Raw genomic sequence first — 18,498 nt, forward strand, 5'->3', positions numbered from 1 at the left:
AACAATATAATCCAGAGTGGGAAGGAGCATTGGAAGATTCTAAGGGTTCTTTTTTGAAATGAGAGTATTTGTGGAATTCTCAAAACTACAACTAATAGTTGAAGTTCTGGGCATGGTCAATGATCATCCCATATTATTCAAAAGAATAAAACTTAGAAGGCAGCTGTTTTGGAATAGAAGTATTTACTTCCAGCTTAGACAATGAACATGTGTCAAACAGTTATTACGTAGTCTTTTCTTCTCCTTGAATCTAGAGCAATACTATACATTGTTAGTTTTAAAATATAGATTTTATGCTTTATATATATATGTATATATAGATATATTTCCCCAAAACATCATTTATTTAGTCAGTTGTGGGGCTTGAACTTTGGGCCTGGGCCCTGTCCCTGAGCTCTTCAGCTCAAGACTAGCTTTCAACCACTTGAGCCAGAGCACCACTTCCCAAAACATTATTTTTGAGATCAAAAAGACATAAAACAGTAGTATAGGTAAAGGATAAAAACTTTCTTCTTTATGTATATTAGGCAAAGATTTGGCTGTATTATATTAGCTGATGTCTTTATTCTTTATTCAACGAAACAAGATTTTTTTTTTTGTTGGTTACGGGGCTTGAACTCTGGGCCTGGGTGCTGTTCCTGAGCTCTTCAGCTCAATGCTACTGCCCTATTCCTTGTGCCTAGTGGTCAATTGGAGATAAGAGTCTCAGGGACTTTAGTGCCCGGGCTGGCTTTGAACCCTGATCCTCAAATCTCAGCCTCCTGAATAGCTAGGATTACAGGCGTGAGCCACCGCGCCCGGCTATTTTTTCTTTTACATATAAGAAAGCTATTAAGTAAGGTCACTAAATCATATACTTCACTTGCACACAAAGTAACTTGTTTTAGATAGCTGAAGTTTTCCATTTCTATTTTCAATGTTTTCTGCTATATTTATAGGTTAGTACAGTCACATCTTGCAGTGTCTTAAACATGCTATGCTTTTGTACTACACAACAGAGAAATCAAACTTGTCTTTGATGTTTGTTTAGCTAAATAAGTCTAATACATTTTTAGTCTCCATTTGCAGTTACAGTCTGATATTAGAAAGTAATCTGCCTTCCACTGTGTGTTAATAAAAAAGAAATGTATAATGAGGAGGATGGTAAAATAGAAGGCATTGAGACCACTTGGTAACAAATTAGCCCTTGGCAGCTTTAGTAAGAGGATATAAACAAATATTAAAAAAAAATTCTGCCAGAGAAGTGCTAACATCAAGAATGAATTCATTTTTTGCCTTGAGTCAAATCACTTAATGGGAATATTCATGTAAAAGCTAGAAGAATTCCAATATTCCCTGTATTAAATGCTATAAGGAGATTAGAATATAATAGTTACTGATGGAATTAGTTTACCAGGCTGAAAGGAATTTTAGGCCATTCCCCATAAAGTACTGGACTTATTCCTTGCCATCTTCCATGTAAATAGTGGTATAGTTGAAAAAAAAAAAGAAGTATGAGAAATTAGTGTTCAATGTAAAACAAAGGAACTGATGTAATTAAACAAAATACCATTGAGCACATATATACCTAACATTGGTAGAGAATGGAATCAAATTTCTCCAATATACTAAAACGAACTACACCAAACAAGAATTAAATCAACTATTTTGTAAAGTAACTGATGAAGGTTCAAAACAAGGAAGTCTCATGTGTCTCTGAGGATTCTCTCTGCAAATGTGACAGTAAACTCTTAGATTGAAACAGAAGATGCTTTCTGAGCAGTTTTCCTAACATGGAGGAATTTCAGAATGTTCATTTTTGCATTGTACTTGTATTTCGTGATAAAACAACACTGTGCCTTTGTTCATTTCTTTAAAGAGATGTCAGAGGTTGAAGGTCAAAAGTCAAGTGGAGAGAAAAAGGATAAAATTAAAAAGTAAGTTATGGTAGAAGATGGAGATGATGGAATGCATGGAATTTAAATATCTATATATTGCAAATGAAAGTTATTTTCTGAAGCAGTTCCCTTCCAGGGTCTATTTGAGTCTGCCCACTTCAGCATGCATACTTGCCTTGTCTAATAAAAATGCTTTAATTCTGTGGCATGGAGGACTCCTAATCGTATGTCCGTTTGGTCTATGAATGAATGAATGGTAAATTAGTACACCTCTGGGTGAAGCCAATTTTGTCGTCACAAAAGGACTTATGAAAGAGGTTGTTTCCTTTTATAATTTGACTAAGTAGCAGCTAATAAGCTTATCTGCCACTGTTTATATTGCTCCAAAAGAATATAGGAAAACAAAACAAAATCTGTCATAGGCAGAGAAAAGATGAAGAAGAGAAATGTCACATCTTTGAAGAGGAAAAGACCTTGGTATAACTAACAAGAGTCTACTTTTTATAAAAACACACGTTTTTAGGCTGACCTGGAGAAACAACTAAAAACAAATCTGCCATCTTCCCTCCTTCTCCCCATTTGATAACAAAGGATTTATTTGTTGCTATGGAATCATTCCACTGCATGAGACACCCTCCACACAAAATCAAAAGGTGAAGGATGCTCAGCTGTATCAGCTGTTTACCAGACTCAGTCATCAACTGCAGCTTAATTCCTCCTATTTCTCCTTTACTCCCTTGATTCAATTGGACTTGGTTCATCTTTGAATTAACCTCTTTTAACCTGCTTCCTACAAAGAAAGCAAATCCATTGTGGGTAAGTGGCTCTGCTGCTCACCACCCAGGCAGTGAATATATGTGGAAGGCACATGTGCCAGCCTCTGCCCCAGCACAGGGTGGTGGGAGGGGGGACACAGCAGATGCAGTCTGGTGCTACAATCTCTAGATCCTTTCTTGGTTCTCTGCAGTAGTGTTAATCCACATCCGTGCACTGCTGAGTGAACCATGCCAACACACTGCTAGTAAACACAGGACGGTCTGGCTACGGTCTTAAGCGCTCACCATGAACGTTTAAGGTAGCCAAACAAAGATTTAGGTAATGAATTGACATTTGGTTACATTCTGATGATAAGTGCATTTTAGTTCTTTCTTGCCATCTAATCCATGAATTTGCAAATATTCATTATTCATCTTTATGGCACAGCAATGTCCCAGAAGTTAAGACCATGACATTCTGTTTTAGTCCAGTTGCTTACTGTATAAACACAGTGATTTTGGCATTTAACACTTACCCTGGATAGGCGGGGATGGCTGTTGGAGGTACTGCTCGGACTGCACCATACACTGTCCGCCCTCTGCCCCTCAGATGGGCTCCTCTGAAAGCGGCTGCCGTGGTGGCTGCAGTTGGGTAAGGGAAGCCAGGAACTAAAGGGAGACCCAAAATATGACAGAAATTTCAATCTACATTCAACAACGGGTATACACTCACAACCTGTGAAATGACTATGGAAAAGATGGAAAGGTATGTACCAAATCTTCCCTAGAGGGCACATATATTATTCAACTCACTTCCTAATCTGGGCCTCAGAGTCACAAAGACATGGAAAGAGACACAACACGGGAAAGTGACCAATTCCATGTCTCATTCATCACAAATCTCCAATGAGTTTACCTGTTTCCTTTCCAACTTTGACATTACAATGCAAGCTGACAAGAAATGGGTTAAGAAGCTCTGAAACTACTGTCATGGTTAAGACATAAGACTTTTAATTTCTGTGACAGTCCAAATCAAACAGATATAAGCTCTCTGACCAGCCAATTATGAATCTTGCTTCCAAACACTACTAACATGCATATAATAATTATTCCTCAAAATAATGTTCTTATTGTATTTTACAAGGTGTGTTAATTGCTTTCGAATCATTCCACTGCACGAGACACCTTCCACACAAAATCAGATGTTTACCAGATGCAGTCATCAACTGCAGCTTAATTCTTCCTATTTCTCCTTTACTCCCTTGATTTGGATTTGGTTCATCTCTGAATTAACCTTTCAACCTGCTTCCTACAAAGGCAGCAAATCCATTGTGGGTAAATGGCTCACTACCCAGGCAGTGAATATATGGGGAAAGCACATTTGCCAGCCTCTGCCCCAGCATAGGGTGGTGGGAGATAATTTACAAGATGTGTCTCATGCAGTGGAACGATTCCATGCAGCAGAATGCTTCCAAGGTACATAACAGGGTTTAGACATTACATTCAGTTGTTAATGCCATCTCTTTTCTAAAATATTTTAATCTGAAATCTAAGGTGAGAGGTAAAGCATTCCTCCCTAATCATTTGCATCCTTGAAGAGGTGGACATTTTCTTTCTTTCTTTCTGGTTTTCAGGTGATTAATTGGAGAGAGTCTCACGAACTTTTATGCCCAGGCTGGCTTTGAACTGTGATCCTCAAATCTCAGCCTTCTGAATGACTAGGATCCTTGGCGTGAAACACTGGCACCTGGCTGAGGTAGACATTTTCTTTTTTCTCCTTGCTAGTTCCAGGGCTTGAACTCCGGGTCTGAGCAGTGTTCTTGGGTTTTCTCAAGGCTAGAGCTCTACCACTTGAGCCATTACATCACTTCTGGCTTTTTCTATGTATGTGGTACCAAGGAATAGAATCCGGGTCTTCATGCATGATAGGCAAGCACTCTTACAACTAGGCCAAACTCCCAGCCAGAGGTAGACATTTTCTAAAAGCCTATTTCAACGTTGCCTTGTTTTGGAAAGCCAAGGAGAGACATTAATTCCCTATCCACTGACTCTTGTTTGGTTATGCCTTCTTCTATAGTAAAAAGGCTCAGGTCAAAGTGACCTTAAGAGACAATAAGAGAGCTACAAATAATCAAGACCAGTGGTACTCTGATGGGATACTCTACTGGGATAGAGTGAGTAATGCACTCTTCTTAGGTTCATGTCTTTTAATTTCCTTATTAGCAAATACAGACTAGAATATTCTTCATACTCATTTTTTATTCTTCATACTCATTTTTTTTTTAATGCTGGTTCTAGGGTTTGAACTCATCACTTCTCTGGTTGTCAGCCACTGGAGGCAGGCCATGCTTTTTATTTTTCTACTAGTTTTTATTTTTTTTGCAGCAATTCTTAACATTTGGTTTGGAAGAACCAAGTAGGAGTTAAACAGAGGAGCACTGATCATTCCTCTTAAGAGCTTAACTTTAGCCTAGGTGCCTTTGGCTCACACCTGTAATCCTAGCTACTCAGGAGGTTGAGATTTGTGGATCAAAGTTCAAAACTATTCCAGGGAAGAAAGTCTGTGAGACTCTTATCTCCAAATAACCATCAAAAAGCTGGAAGTAGAACTATGGCTCAAATGGTATAACATTAGCCTTGAGCACAGAAAGTAGAGGGACAGCATCCAGGCTCCAAGTTCAAGCCCCAGAAAAGCATGCATATGTGTGCACGCGTGCACACACACACACAGTGTATCTTGGTCAGGGATAGAAAAAAAAACCCCAACCAACCCATGCCATATCAACATAGTCTACTTACTGATTAAAGGAATGTAGGTGTTGATACCCCCTCTTCCTGATAGGGGCACAGCCGCTTCATTGCCAAGGGACACATCTGCTTGAAAACTCGATGCTGGTGGCATTAAAAAAATAAAAATTTCAGAAAGATTATAAAGGAATAGCCAACTAATGACCCACAGATGCTCTTATAGTCAAATAACACAAATGGGATATGTTAAATCCTACCTGCATATAACTCAGGGCCATATACAGCTCCAACTACTGGACTTAATTTCCAACCTAGAACAGAAAAGAAGAGAGTAAACTTGAAAGACTACAGAGGAAAAGTGGCCAATGCACAGGAAAGGCTTCACACACCTGGGATGTCAATTCCTCTTTAGCCTGACAGTCTGAGATAGACAGGAGAGGCTAATCACTTATGCATAGTTGGAGAGATAGTAAGGTAGGCAATGGTACATGTGAAAAAGAGGAAGAAATTGGGAAGGGATGAGAAAGATGGAGAATGAATGAGAGGAAGAAGCAACAGAAATAAACCTTTGAGTTTGGTGGAGGTACTCCTATAGTCCTACCCGAATGACCTGCTCTGAGTTCTGAACAGAAAAAGCAGAAGGTACCACATGACACTGCAAGTTCTTACACATCATCTTATCGTTGCTTACTACTGCTGTTGTTTTATAAAAGTGTCCTCTGTATGAATTAAAATTTGATCTGGACCTTAGACTCCATGTTCAGTTATACCATGGCACATTTTCTGAGAAAACTGGAAGTCCCTTCCCATGGGATTTCATTGGGGTTCACTATGTAAAAAAGTAAAGACATAGCTGGGCACTGGTGGCTCATGTCTATAATCCTAGCTACTCAGGAAGCTGAGATCTGAAGATCATGGTTCAAAGCCAGCCCAGGCACAAAAGTCTGTAAGACTCATCTCCAGTTAACCACTAGAAAATGGGAAGTGGTGCTATGGCTCAAGGGGTAGGGTGATGATAGCCTTGAGCTGAAGAGCTCAGGGACAGTACCCAGACCGAGTTCAAGCCCCATAACTGACCAACTGACTGACACATAAACACAAAGAAAGAAAGAAAGAAAGAAAGAAAGAATAAAGACAGAACAGTAAAATTCAAGGTATACCCCAAACTTCAGTGTATAGTTCTTAATTGTGTGTGTGTGTGTGTGTGTGTGTGTGTGTGTGTGTGTGCTCATGAGAGCATGTGTGCATGGGTATGCACCAATACTGACGCTTGAATTTACAGTCTTAGCTTTTACGCTTAAAATTGGTAGTCCTATCAGTTGAGCCATATCACTACTCTTTTTTGCTGGCTAACTGGAGAGGAGTTTTAGGTTTGGTTACCCAAACTGGCTTTAAACCTGGATACTTAGATCTCAGCCTCCTGAGTAGTTAGGATTACAGATACTGTTACCTGTTGGGTTTTTATAAATGAATAATTTATTTAAATTAAACACATTTAAATTAGATAAAGGACTGATGTCAAAGATTAGCTTCTAGACTTTGCTATTCTAAAAATATGAGTGGAAAGAAGAAAAAGCTAAATCTATCAAAATTCCCAGATTTAATTATTATTATTTTTTTTCGGCCAGGCTCTACTACTGCCTAAGCTGACCAAGAACTTTGAATCTTCCTGACTTAGCCTCCCAAGTGCTAGTATTATAGGCACGTCACTCCAATTCCTCTTCTTTCAGACGAATTTGCTTGTTAAGTACTTATTTTATATGAAATTTTGACAAAATCTGGGTTCAAATCATTTCTAAATTGCAAAAGCATGGCTGTTTTGCAAGTCAAATACCTAAGTTACACAGATAATGAGTGATTCCAACAATATGAGAACACTGGTTAAGAATTCACCAGAAGGCTCACAGCATGCTCTTTTCTTCAGCCTTTAATGGAGCAGAAGCAGCAGTTGTTATTTACTTGACTTATCAGGCTTCAATATTACTGTAGAGAAAACTTATACTGATTTTGTTCTCCCTCACCAATGGTAATTACATCCTGAGCATTCCCTTAAAATTTTTTTTCTTTCTTCTTTCCTCCTCCTCCTCTTCCATCAATGTGGGGCTTGGGTGCTATCCCTGAGTCTCTTTGTGCTTAATGCTAGTGCTCTATGCTCTACCACTTGACCACAGCACCACTTCCAGTTTTTGTGTAGTTAATTAGTGATAAAGGTCTCACAGGAACTTTTCTGCCCAGGCTAACTTTGAACCGTGATCCTCAGATCTCAGCCTCCTGAGCAGCTAGGATTATAGGCGTGAGCCACTAGCATCCAATTCTTTAACTTCTTACAATGAAATATTAATAAAATTTTACATATGTTTAGTTTTGTACAATGGATAATGGATAATCCCAGATGGCATCTGACCTTCACAATACACCAAATAGGGTAAGAAGTACTATATTTGCAATTCTCTGGATCTTATTTGCTAAGTATTAGAATGAGAGGGTTGGGCTTTGAAGGTTACTAAAAAGTATTCTGGTGCTAAAATTCTGCAGTTGCTAATTCATAGTGAAGCAAACAGAATCAGACAAATGAAGAAATTGGTAGTGTCACAGAACCTGATGTAAATTAAATCCAGTGGAAATCTCTGCCTTCGGAAAAGTAATCAAGGGCTTTTTCTGGATCCAAAGGAAATTTGTCTCGTGTGTGTGTGTGTGTGTGTGTGTGTGTGTGTGTGTGTCGGGGGGTAAATTAAGAGATGTGGTAAGGCATGGATATGCTGGGCACTCTACCACGAGCCATGCCCCTTTGGCTTTTTTTTTGGGGGGGGGGGAGTTTTGTTAGTCGAGGGGCTTGAACTCTGGGCCTGGACACTGTCTTTGAACTCTTCAGCTTACGGCTAGTACTCTACCACTTGAGTCACCGTGCCACTTCTGGTTTTCCGGTGGTTATTTGGAGGTAAGAGTCTCATGGTCTTTTGTGCAGGCTGGCTTTGAACTGTGATCCTCAGATCTCAGCCTCCTGAGTAGCGAGGACTATGTTACAGATGTGAGCCACTGGCACCAGGGTTGGCTTATTTTTTGAACAGGGTCTCTCCTCTCCTCTCCTCTCCCTCTCCCTCTCCCTCTCCTCTCCTCTCCCTCTCCTCTCCCTCTCCTCTCTCTCCCTCTCTCTCCCTCCCTCCCTCCCTCCCTCCCTCCCTCCCTCCCTCCCTCCTCTCTCTCTCTCTCTCTCTCTCTCTCTCTCTCTCTCTCTCTCTCTCTTCTGCATAGGCTAGCTTGGACCACAATTCTACTTATGCTGCCTCCTGAAGCTGGGATAATAGGCACATGACACTGTGTCCAATCACATTTATTTCCTTATTTATATCTTGGGGCTTGAACTCAGGGCCTGGGAATTGACTGTGAGCCTTTTTGCGATCAAGGCTAGCTCTTTATCACTTGAGCCACAGGGCCACTTCCAGTATTTTCTGAGTAGTTTATTGGCAATAGAGTCTTAGCCCAGGCTGGCTTTGAACTGCAATCCTCAGATCTCAACCTCCTGAGTAGCTAGAATTATGGGCATAAGCCACCCGTGTGGGTTAATCTTTTAATGACTGAGATAGTCTCCCAAACTTTTTGCACAAGCTAGCCTGAACCATCATTCTCCCAAGCTTAGCCTCTCAAGTAGCTAGAACTATAGGAGTATGGCATTGTGCCTGGCTTCTATTCTGCTTCATCAAAACTACAATATATATAAAAACTTACTGTTAAAAAACCCAACCCAGCAAGAAACTTTTATTAAGAACAATAAAAATGAGAAATAAGAGGAAAGTAGTGATATAACAGGATTATACCATAGATAATATGCTGATAAATTTTTATCATCTGCCTAAAATGCTAGTAGTTGGGCAATAGTAGTTCAAACTTCTAACTATCAGGAAGCTGAGATCTGAGCCTTGGGTTTCAAAGCCAGACTAGGCTGAAAAGTCCACCAGTCTCTTATCTTCAATTAGCCAGCAAAAAGCTGGCAGTAGAGGTGTGGCTCAAGTGGTCTAGAGGCTACACTACGTGAAAAACACTGGTCAGGCCCTGAGTTTAAGTTGCAGTATTAGTGTATGCATGTACACACACACACACACACACCTAGCAAAGACTTTAAAGACTCTACAGGATACACTGAATACTATACCTCTTTACTTGATTTAAGATTTTACTAGTACACAAGACCACACTGTAGCCCAGTGGGTTCAGACCTTTAAAAAGCATAAGATACTTGCAGACAGAGTGACTGCTTAGCATGAGACAGAGTTACTACGTAGCATGCACGGGGCTCCAGTCTCAATTCTCAGTATGACAAAGGGAAAATAGATGGATGGAGGAATGAAGGTAAAGAAGGGAATGGTTTCTTATTTATTCTTCCCCAATTTGGAAATCACTGTGTACTACAGGTTAAAATGACATTCTATCTCATTTAAAGAACATGAATTCAGATCACATTTGACAGCTCATACAAGAATTCTGTTTATGTTAGAGCAAATTATTCATAGAAATTTCCCTTCTTAATGAAAAACATTTATACAACTTATCATATAACTTATACCCATAGAATGGAAAATTGTATACTATCCATGGAAAAGCAAGAGATCTGGATTTAGAATTAAAAAATGCTCCTTTTAACATCTTCCACTTGTGCTCATTTCAGGAGGGATTGGTAGCAAAAGCAGACTTAGTGGCCTCCTGGGGGAATTAGGGACAATCCTAACTTATTACAAAGAATTACACCAGCTGAAAAAGAAGGTCCCTAATTTGATTTAATAAGTAAGCAACTCTGAATGGGCTACTGGTACTCTGTACAAAGTAGAAGTTACTGAGAAGAAAATATTTCAGTAACTAAAATGCTTGGCTTAAAATTCTAAAGAAAAATTTCATAGGTAAAGAGAGCACTTTAATGTAAACTAAATTAATTTTCTTTTTTTTTTTTTTTTTGCCAGTCCTGGGCTTCAGCTCAGGGCCTGAACACTGTCCTTGGACTTTCTCAAGCTAGAGCTCTACCACTTGAGCCTCAGCACCACTTCCAGCTTTTTTGTATGTATGTGGTACCAAGGAATCAAACCCGGGTCTTCGCGCATGCTAGGCAAGCACTTTAACCAGTAGGCCAAACTCCCAGCCCCTAAATTAATTTTCTTTTCTTTTTTTTTGCCAGTCCTGGGCTTGAGCTCAGGACCTGAGCACTGTCCTTGGACTTTCTCAAGGCTAGAGCTGTACCACTGGAGCCTCAGCACCACTTCCAGCTTTTTTTTCTATGTATGTGGTGCCAAGGAATCGAACCCGGGTCTTCATGCATGCTAGGCAAGCACTTTAACCACTAGGCCAAACTCCCGGCCCCCCTAAATTAATTTTCTTTCTTTCTTTCTTTTTTTTTTTTTTGCCAGTCCCGGGCTTGAGCTCAGGGCCTGAGCACTGTCCTTGGGTTTTCCTCAAGGCTAGAGCTCTACCACTTGAGCCTCAGCACCACTTCCGGCTTTTTTCTATGTATGTGGTACCGAGGAATCGAACCCGGGTCTTCATGCATGCTAGGCAAGCACTTTAACCACTAGGCCAAACTCCCGGCCCAACCCTAAATTAATTTTCTTAAGGTTGAAATACACAGATTATTTGAAGTTCATTTTTTTCTCTTGGTCGGTCATGTGGCTTGAACTCCGGGCCTGGGTGCTGTCCCTGAGCTCTTCAGCTCAAGGCTAGTGTGCCACCCCTTGAGCCACAGCACCACTTCTGGTTTTCTGGTGGTTAATTAGAGAAAGTCTCAAAAGACTTTTGTGCCCCCACTGGCTCTGAACCACTCTCCTCAGATCTCAGCCTCCTGAGTAGCTAGGATTACAGGTGTGAGCTACCAGCATCTGGCAGTATCATATGAAAACACAAATATATAAATGACATCCTTTGGGAGATGATTTGTCATTTCTTACCATTTGCATATGGTGTGACCATCTTCTTATTGGTCATTACACGTGCTGTAGCATTATTAACCTAAAAATAACATGTAGAAAAAGGGAGAGGGAGGAAATAATCACATTAGCAAATATGAATCTGTTCATCTAGTAACAAAACTTAAAACATCAGTTTCTGGTAGCACTGATTCAGATAATTTAGCAATATACAATATGTAAAATTTAAGTGCTTATTAAATGAGGTTAACAAGAGTAAAATGAAGTTTCTTGGTTTCCAACTGGAAAACTTGGGCTATTTTATCATTCAATATTCCAAAGTAAAAATACAAGGGTATTTTAACTCTTTTAACAGGAGTCTCTGTGTTAAGGAAAATAAAGCAGCAAAGTAAAGAGGGAATAACTGTATTTGCAAATGAAATTTGAAGTACACTGGTAAAACAGGTTTTTTACCTGGGTTGTGAAGTAGGTTTATAGAAAAATGATAAATTTCACCTGTCCTATGTTCTACATTAGGGACATTTCTTTAAAATTATATGGAGATTAGAAAATATAGGAACTGAATTCCTGTCCTGAATTGTCTAGACTATGTAGCCTATTCACTTAAGAGTTAAAGTCTTCAGAAGGAGTTTTGAGTAAGCCCTTAAAAATATATGCAGCAAGGGGCAGTGGCTCATGCCTGTAATCCTAGCTACTCAGGAAGCTGAGATCTGAGGATCAAGGTTCAAAGCCAGCCCAGGCACTAAAGACCATGAGAGTCTTATCTCCAATTAATCACTAGAAAAGCAGAAATGGTAAGATGACTCAAGGGGTAGGGAGGTAGCCCCTAGCTAAAGAGGTTTGGGCCAGACCCTAGGCCCAGAGTCCAAGCCCCATGATTGACCCACCCGCCAACACCAAAAAAAAAATGTATCTATGTGAACATAAGGTAACTATTTCTTTTGTTTTATGGTTCACTCCACCTTCATCACAAAGCGCATACTTGCTTTCTCCAAGGCAGGATGAACAGGTCTTAAAAACATAGCAGATATTAATAAAAATCATTGTATCAAACCAATTTTAGACAAATGGAATTTTGAAAAAAATCTTCATGTGTCAAATAAGATTTATACAGTGATCACCCAAAAATCATTGTGTCAGACCAATTTTAGATAGAAACGGAATTTTGAAAAATCTTCATGTGTCAAATAAGATTTGTACAGTGATCACCCTTTCTGTGAGGACAGTTTGAAACTCCATTTGCTCTAGTTTGACCTCCAAATAATATAAACATTTCACATTTACAAAGAATGAATGGGAGACAACAATGATGAGACTGAGATGGCATGCTGTTAAACACACACACACACACACGCACGCACGCACGCGCGCGCGCGCGCGCGCGCACACACACACACACACACACACACACACACACAACAAAAGAGAGGAAAAACAACCAATTTTGGAAAGAAGGGAGAAAGCAGGATTAGAATAGAGCAAGAGCTTGAACAAATTGCTAGAGCAGAATGCAACCAAGCAATTAAAAGGAAAAATGGCCACATCAGAAACCAGTCAGCAAGAGACCAACAGTGGAGTAAAACAGAAGGGAAAGGAAGGAAGAATAGGGAAAAGGCCAAGAGCAAGAGTTTAAGCAAAGAGAATAATGGCTAGGGAGAAATAAGAGAATGTGAGGAAGGGTGTTCCAGGCATATAAGGGCAAAGAAAAGCTACAAACAGTGATTTGGGAAAAAGGGAAAGTGGGAGGGAAATAGGGGCAGGAAGTGCATTAATAAAACCAGCCAAACTGGAGTTCAGTAACTCTGAGTAAGATGTGCAAGGGGATAAAAATCAAACAGCTCAGGCTGCTACAAAACAATATGTACATCCAAAGTCCAGGCGGCATTACTCAATAGCACTGAAAATAAAAAGGAGGGAGAGGGAAACGGAAGAACACAAGTCAAATCACGTTTTGTAGTGTTAATGTGAGATGGCAGATGGACTTTTTCTTTCTTAATTGTTTTGTAATTACATTTAAAAAAACTTCTTCTCTAGTGCTTTGTTTTCACTTACCGCCAATGGGCAGCATCGCCAGCTTTGTGTATAGTTACCATGGAAAGAGTGAGTCAAGTGAAGGGCCCTAAATGCTAAACCATTGGAAAGGGGGAAAAAAGCAAAATATGCAAACATCTTACTCAAATGGTGGCTTTTATATTTAATACTTTTAAAAACTGGGAACGGGGCAAGGAGCCAGTTAACCTTCAGTGCATTGATAAGAAGGGATGGTGACCCCAGGGGGTTCACACGAGCAACCACAGCACACTGGCTTAGCTATAAAGCTGAAGAACTGCTAAAATTCTGTGTTAAATGTAAGATCTTCCTAAGTTTTGGGTTCTCTTCCCTCCCCACAACATCTACAATCATCTGTTCTGTACTTGTCACATGGAGGCGAACTGGCCTCCCAAGAGAAAGAGGGCATTGGCTGGCCACTTGATTCAATCAGAATATAATGTTAGAAGCAAGACATTTTAAGTTAGTTTTCTTTCTTTTTCTTTTAGGTCTGATTATAAGAAATTGCAAACTGAAGCAAAGGAAACAAATCAAGGAAGCAGAAGGATGAACATTCTGGAAGGGGAAAAAACGTAAATGGAAAACACACACACAAGCATATGTACATACAAGCACACGTACACACACGCACACACACACACACCACATACACATAGTATTAAAAATCCCAAACAACCAAAAGCAGGGGAGGTAGACAGAAGCAGTTACTTTTACATAGTTGAGTGCAAGGTGAATTACAGAGAGATGCAAATACACACATGTGCACACACACAAACAAGACAGGGTCCAAATGTGAAATAAGTGAGGTAATACAAAGAGAAATAAAAATAGAAACCAGAAATTGAATTATTGAAGACATGCACCTCGATTTTACGGCCCTCTACCACGGTGCCGTGTAATTTCTCCCTGGCCCTGTCTGCATCAGCACTATTCTCGAAAGTTACGAACCCGAATCCCTGCATGCAGCGGGAGAAGGGGGGAAAACATGCACATCGTTATATTGAAATATTGATCTCTGGTAAATAGAGAAACATCACAGTATGAAACTGACATCAGCAACAACTCAGCAATACTCTCAAAGTCAGAGTTTTGGTCCATGCATATTTTGTAAAGGGAAATTAAACTCAGTAACAGAATAAAGAACTATAGTGATAACAGTAATTTAACAATAATAACAATAAAATAAAATATAAAGCATATGAGGCCAGACCAAAACTAAGGCATTGAGTTACTCGGATCAAACTATCCAGCCAAAAATCTACATTTTTTAATATCATACCTTTCCCAGTTCATTATGTTAGCACCCATACTGCAATTCTAAATGTATTAAATTCACCAATATTGCAAGCCTGTTATTGATCACTAACTCCCATAAAAAAATCTAACATTTAACATTAAGCATTGATACAGTGAGATTTTTAAAGGATGTTTCATTATTATTTTAGACCTACTTTTTATGTTATAATTTAAGATAGAGGTGTGTGTGTAGGGGTACTAGGGCTTGAATTTAGGGCCTGAGAGTAGCCCCCATCCCCTTCAGAAATTTTGTTCAGGCTGGAGTTCTACCACTTAAGCCATACCTCCATTTTCAGCTTTTCTTTTTCTTTCTTTCCTTTTCTTTCTTGGTGGTTAATTAAAGAGTCTCATGAATATTTTTGCTGGGGCACATTAATTCTGCCTCCTAAGTAGCTAGACATTCCTGATGTATAATTATGTAGTTATCAGGTATGGAAACATTGAAGATATATTACTTCAATTCAATAGCAATGGTCAATTATGTATTTTTTCTTTTTTTGGTGCCAATTCTAGGGCTTGAATTAAGGTTTCTGTGTTGTTGTTTTTTGCTCCACAACTGTCTTTTCAGTGGTTAACTAGGGATAAGAGCTGCATGGACTTTCTTGCCTGAACTGGCTTCAAAATGGCAAATCTCAGATCTCAGCCTCCTGAAGAGTCAGGATTTTAAGTGTAAGCCTATGGCACCTGTCATAATTTCTCCTCAATGACAATTTTAAATGGCCAAATTGGCACATTAGAGCAAAAATATGTAATATTGAATTTCAGCAAACTGCTAAAACAAATTTACAAACATTCCAATGTGGATGTCCACATCTTCTATTACTATTATTATTAGTTATTTTTCACATATGGAGAAAAAGGAAGTCAATAGACAATAACAGTAAAAATTCAATAAAAAACAATACCAGGGTCTGGGAGTTTGGCCTAGTGGCAGAGTGCTTGCCTAGCATGCATGAAGACCCGGGTCCGATTCCTTGGTACCACATACATAGAAAAAAAGCCGGAAGTGGTGCTGAAGCTCAAGTGGTAGAGCTCCAGCCTTGAGACAAGTCCAAGGACAGTGCTCAGGCTCTGAGCTCCAGCCCCGGACTTGCAAAAAAACAAAACCAATACTATAAAACAATATAGTTGCTATAATGTGTTGGGGTTTATTTCATTTTTCCATTTCATTCGTTTAGTAGCTACTACCCAAACAGGATCTGTAACTCTTTATGTAGACAAATGAGGAATCCAGGGAGTTAACCTGCTTCCCTGTTTACATCATCACCTTACTTCCTTCAACATGAATGGGATTTACTACACACTTGCCTATTTCACAAAACTTCATTCTTCATCCTCAATCTTCTACTCTACAACTACAGTTTTATAAGAAATTTCCCAAGCTATTTACATCTACAGCATAGCAAATATAAGGGACCTTCTAGAAAGTCATCTCCTAACAGCTTTATTGTCCCTTCTTCTCTAGCAAGTTGTTTTTTTTTTTTTTTGGCCAGTCTTGGGCTTAAGCTCAGGGCCTGAGGCTAGAACTCTACCACTTGAGCCTAGAACTCTCAAGGCTAGAACTCTACCACTTGAGCCTCAGCACCACTTCTGGCTTTTTCTAAGTATGTGGTACCAAGGAATCGGACCTGGGTCTTCGTGCATGCTAGGCAAGCAGTCTACCAGTAGGCCAAACTCCCGGCCCACAAGTCCCCCCCCCCAACCTCCTATTCTATTGTAGGATAGCTTTAAAAACGCTTTATTTATATTTATTTATTTACTTATTGTCCTGGGGCTTGAACTCAGGACCCGGGTGCTGGCTCTGAGCTCTTTGTGCTCAAGGTTAGCACTCTACCACTTGAGCCACAGTGCTATTTCCAGCTTTTTCTGAGTAGTTTTTTTGGATGTAAGAGTCTCAGGGACATTTTCTGCTCTGATTTGAACCATGATCCTCAGATCTCAGCTTCCTGAGTAGCTAGGATTACAAGTGTGAGCCAACAGCACCAGGCTAAAACCCTTTATATTAATCGAGGTTTTGGTCTTTTGCATGAATGGCCACTGAAATGGTAATTAGTGTGTGTCACTCAACATTTGATAGGAGCACTCCACCGTTAGTAGTAACTGAATACCCAGCCCTCTAAATGATCATATGGATGGGTGGTATTTGGAAGATTTTGGTAGATTATCTCTATTCACAAAATGTGTATCATTATAAATACCCTAGAATACAAAGGCTGAGGTGACAGAAAATTTACATGCATGATGCTTACTGTGGAATAGTATGGGTAATTTTAGTTAATATTTTTCCTAAAGGACATATACATTTGAAAATATCAACAGGACATGTTTTTGGAAACATTTTGATATAAATATGTTATACCCATTTTGATACCTTAGAGTATACAAGGGCAAGTAAATAATTAAGGACACTACTAGTTATTTACAATAGCATCTGCTGAAAACAGAAGCCAGCTTTCTAGTCCTAAAGAAGACTCCAGTGGGGTAGATAGATCTTTTAAAATACACTATATAAACTATATTCCAATTGATTCACATAGTAATAAATGTTTTGATAAATCAGACGTGTTACAATTAACTGACATGGAGACTCTTACGCTTTTCATTTTAGCATTGTTTCTGACAACAGATGTCTACATATATACTTATAAACCACATATACTTCTAAACACAACCATGTTTCTAAATACAACCATGGGGTTGCAAGGGCAGATCTGTGGGGTTTACTTTGAGGTAAATAAAGGGAGTCGAATGCAGCAAAGTAACCAAGAATATAAATAATGGTGATAAAAAAAATTAAGCTTTACAAACCTGACTGCTGATTTTATTTACTAAACTGCTTTAGTCTCCCCAAATCTGACTGTGAAATGTCTTGAGTAGCCTTTCCTTTTGGAAAGTGTTTATGGAATATGAGTAACATATTATATGCACTAGAAGAATGCAGGTATATCACAGCACTGACAGAATTTAGGCAGAAAGTGACAAAGTTTAATGCTTGTTGGAGATTTTCTCAGTCGTGACTTTACTCTGAAACAAAATTGTATTTCATATGTTCCTGAAAACGTTTTATAAAGAAAGATGATTATGTGCCAAAGGAAGTTCTAATGAAGATACTAAAGACATAAAAACAATCTTTGTAAGCATCATTTCTTGGTGTAACAGGAGGCCTGTCTAGTGCTGTGGGGATTTTCTAACATAAAACACAGAGGTAAGCTGATTTATTTCTTTCCTTTGAAGATAAATGGTCCTGTGGTAGGCAGAATAATGGCCCCTGAAGTTGTTCCTGTCCTAATCCCTGGAACCAAAGAATATGTCACCTTACCCAGCAAAAGGCATTTTTCAGATGTGATTAAATGATCTCAAGATAGGGAGATTACCCTGGATCATCCAGGTGGGTCCAATGTAATCCTCAGTGTACTTAGAAGTGAAAAAAAGAAGCAGGAGAATCAGAATCTGATTGTAGCAGCTTGAGAAAGACTTGATTGGCCATGGCTGACCTTGGAAACAGAGGAGACTAGAGTCCAGTGAATGTGGGGAGCCTCTAGATGCTCAAAATGGTAAGGAAACATTATTTTTGGAGCAATGTAACATCTTGATTTCAGCCTCTTATGACCTATTTCAGATTTCTAACTTCCAGAACCATAAAATAATTAATGTGTGATTTTAAGCTGGCAGGCTTGTAACAACCTATTCGGGACCATAAGACATTAGTACAGGTTTTATTTCAGCTCAAAATGACTACACAGTATTAAATGTTGAAACATAGTAACTAATCTGCAGTTATAATATATAACAAACATATTATATAGTCTCTAATATATAGACTTAACCTCAAATGTTTAAGGAGAAGAAATATCTCAGACACATACA

At 39.2% G+C, this 18,498-nt stretch overlaps 1 protein-coding gene across 18 annotated transcripts in view; it reads right to left on the minus strand.

The window, feature by feature from the left end:
* The window catches only part of Rbfox2 (RNA binding fox-1 homolog 2), a 232,279-nt gene that overhangs the window by 19,429 nt on the left and 194,352 nt on the right, over positions 1 to 18,498 (minus strand). For 9 of the 18 annotated variants that reach the window (XM_090328609.1, XM_090328613.1, XM_090328608.1 and 6 more), the window contains 5 exons: positions 14,199 to 14,291; positions 11,308 to 11,368; positions 5,638 to 5,691; positions 5,430 to 5,524; positions 3,169 to 3,311 (listed from right to left, as the gene is read on the minus strand). In XM_090328609.1, coding sequence (XP_090184735.1) covers positions 3,169 to 3,311; positions 5,430 to 5,524; positions 5,638 to 5,691; positions 11,308 to 11,368; positions 14,199 to 14,291 — 446 coding nt within the window. Of the gene's footprint in view, positions 1 to 1,993; positions 2,117 to 3,168; positions 3,312 to 5,429; positions 5,525 to 5,637; positions 5,692 to 11,307; positions 11,369 to 14,198; positions 14,292 to 18,498 lie in introns of those variants that run through there. The other 9 variants (XM_090328617.1, XM_090328621.1, XM_090328612.1 and 6 more) reach the window with 2 other exon arrangements.

The sequence above is a fragment of the Megascapheus bottae genome, chromosome 2, assembly GCF_031878675.1.
Source record: "Megascapheus bottae isolate mThoBot1 chromosome 2, mThoBot2.hap1, whole genome shotgun sequence".
Lineage (NCBI taxonomy): Eukaryota > Metazoa > Chordata > Mammalia > Rodentia > Geomyidae > Megascapheus > Megascapheus bottae.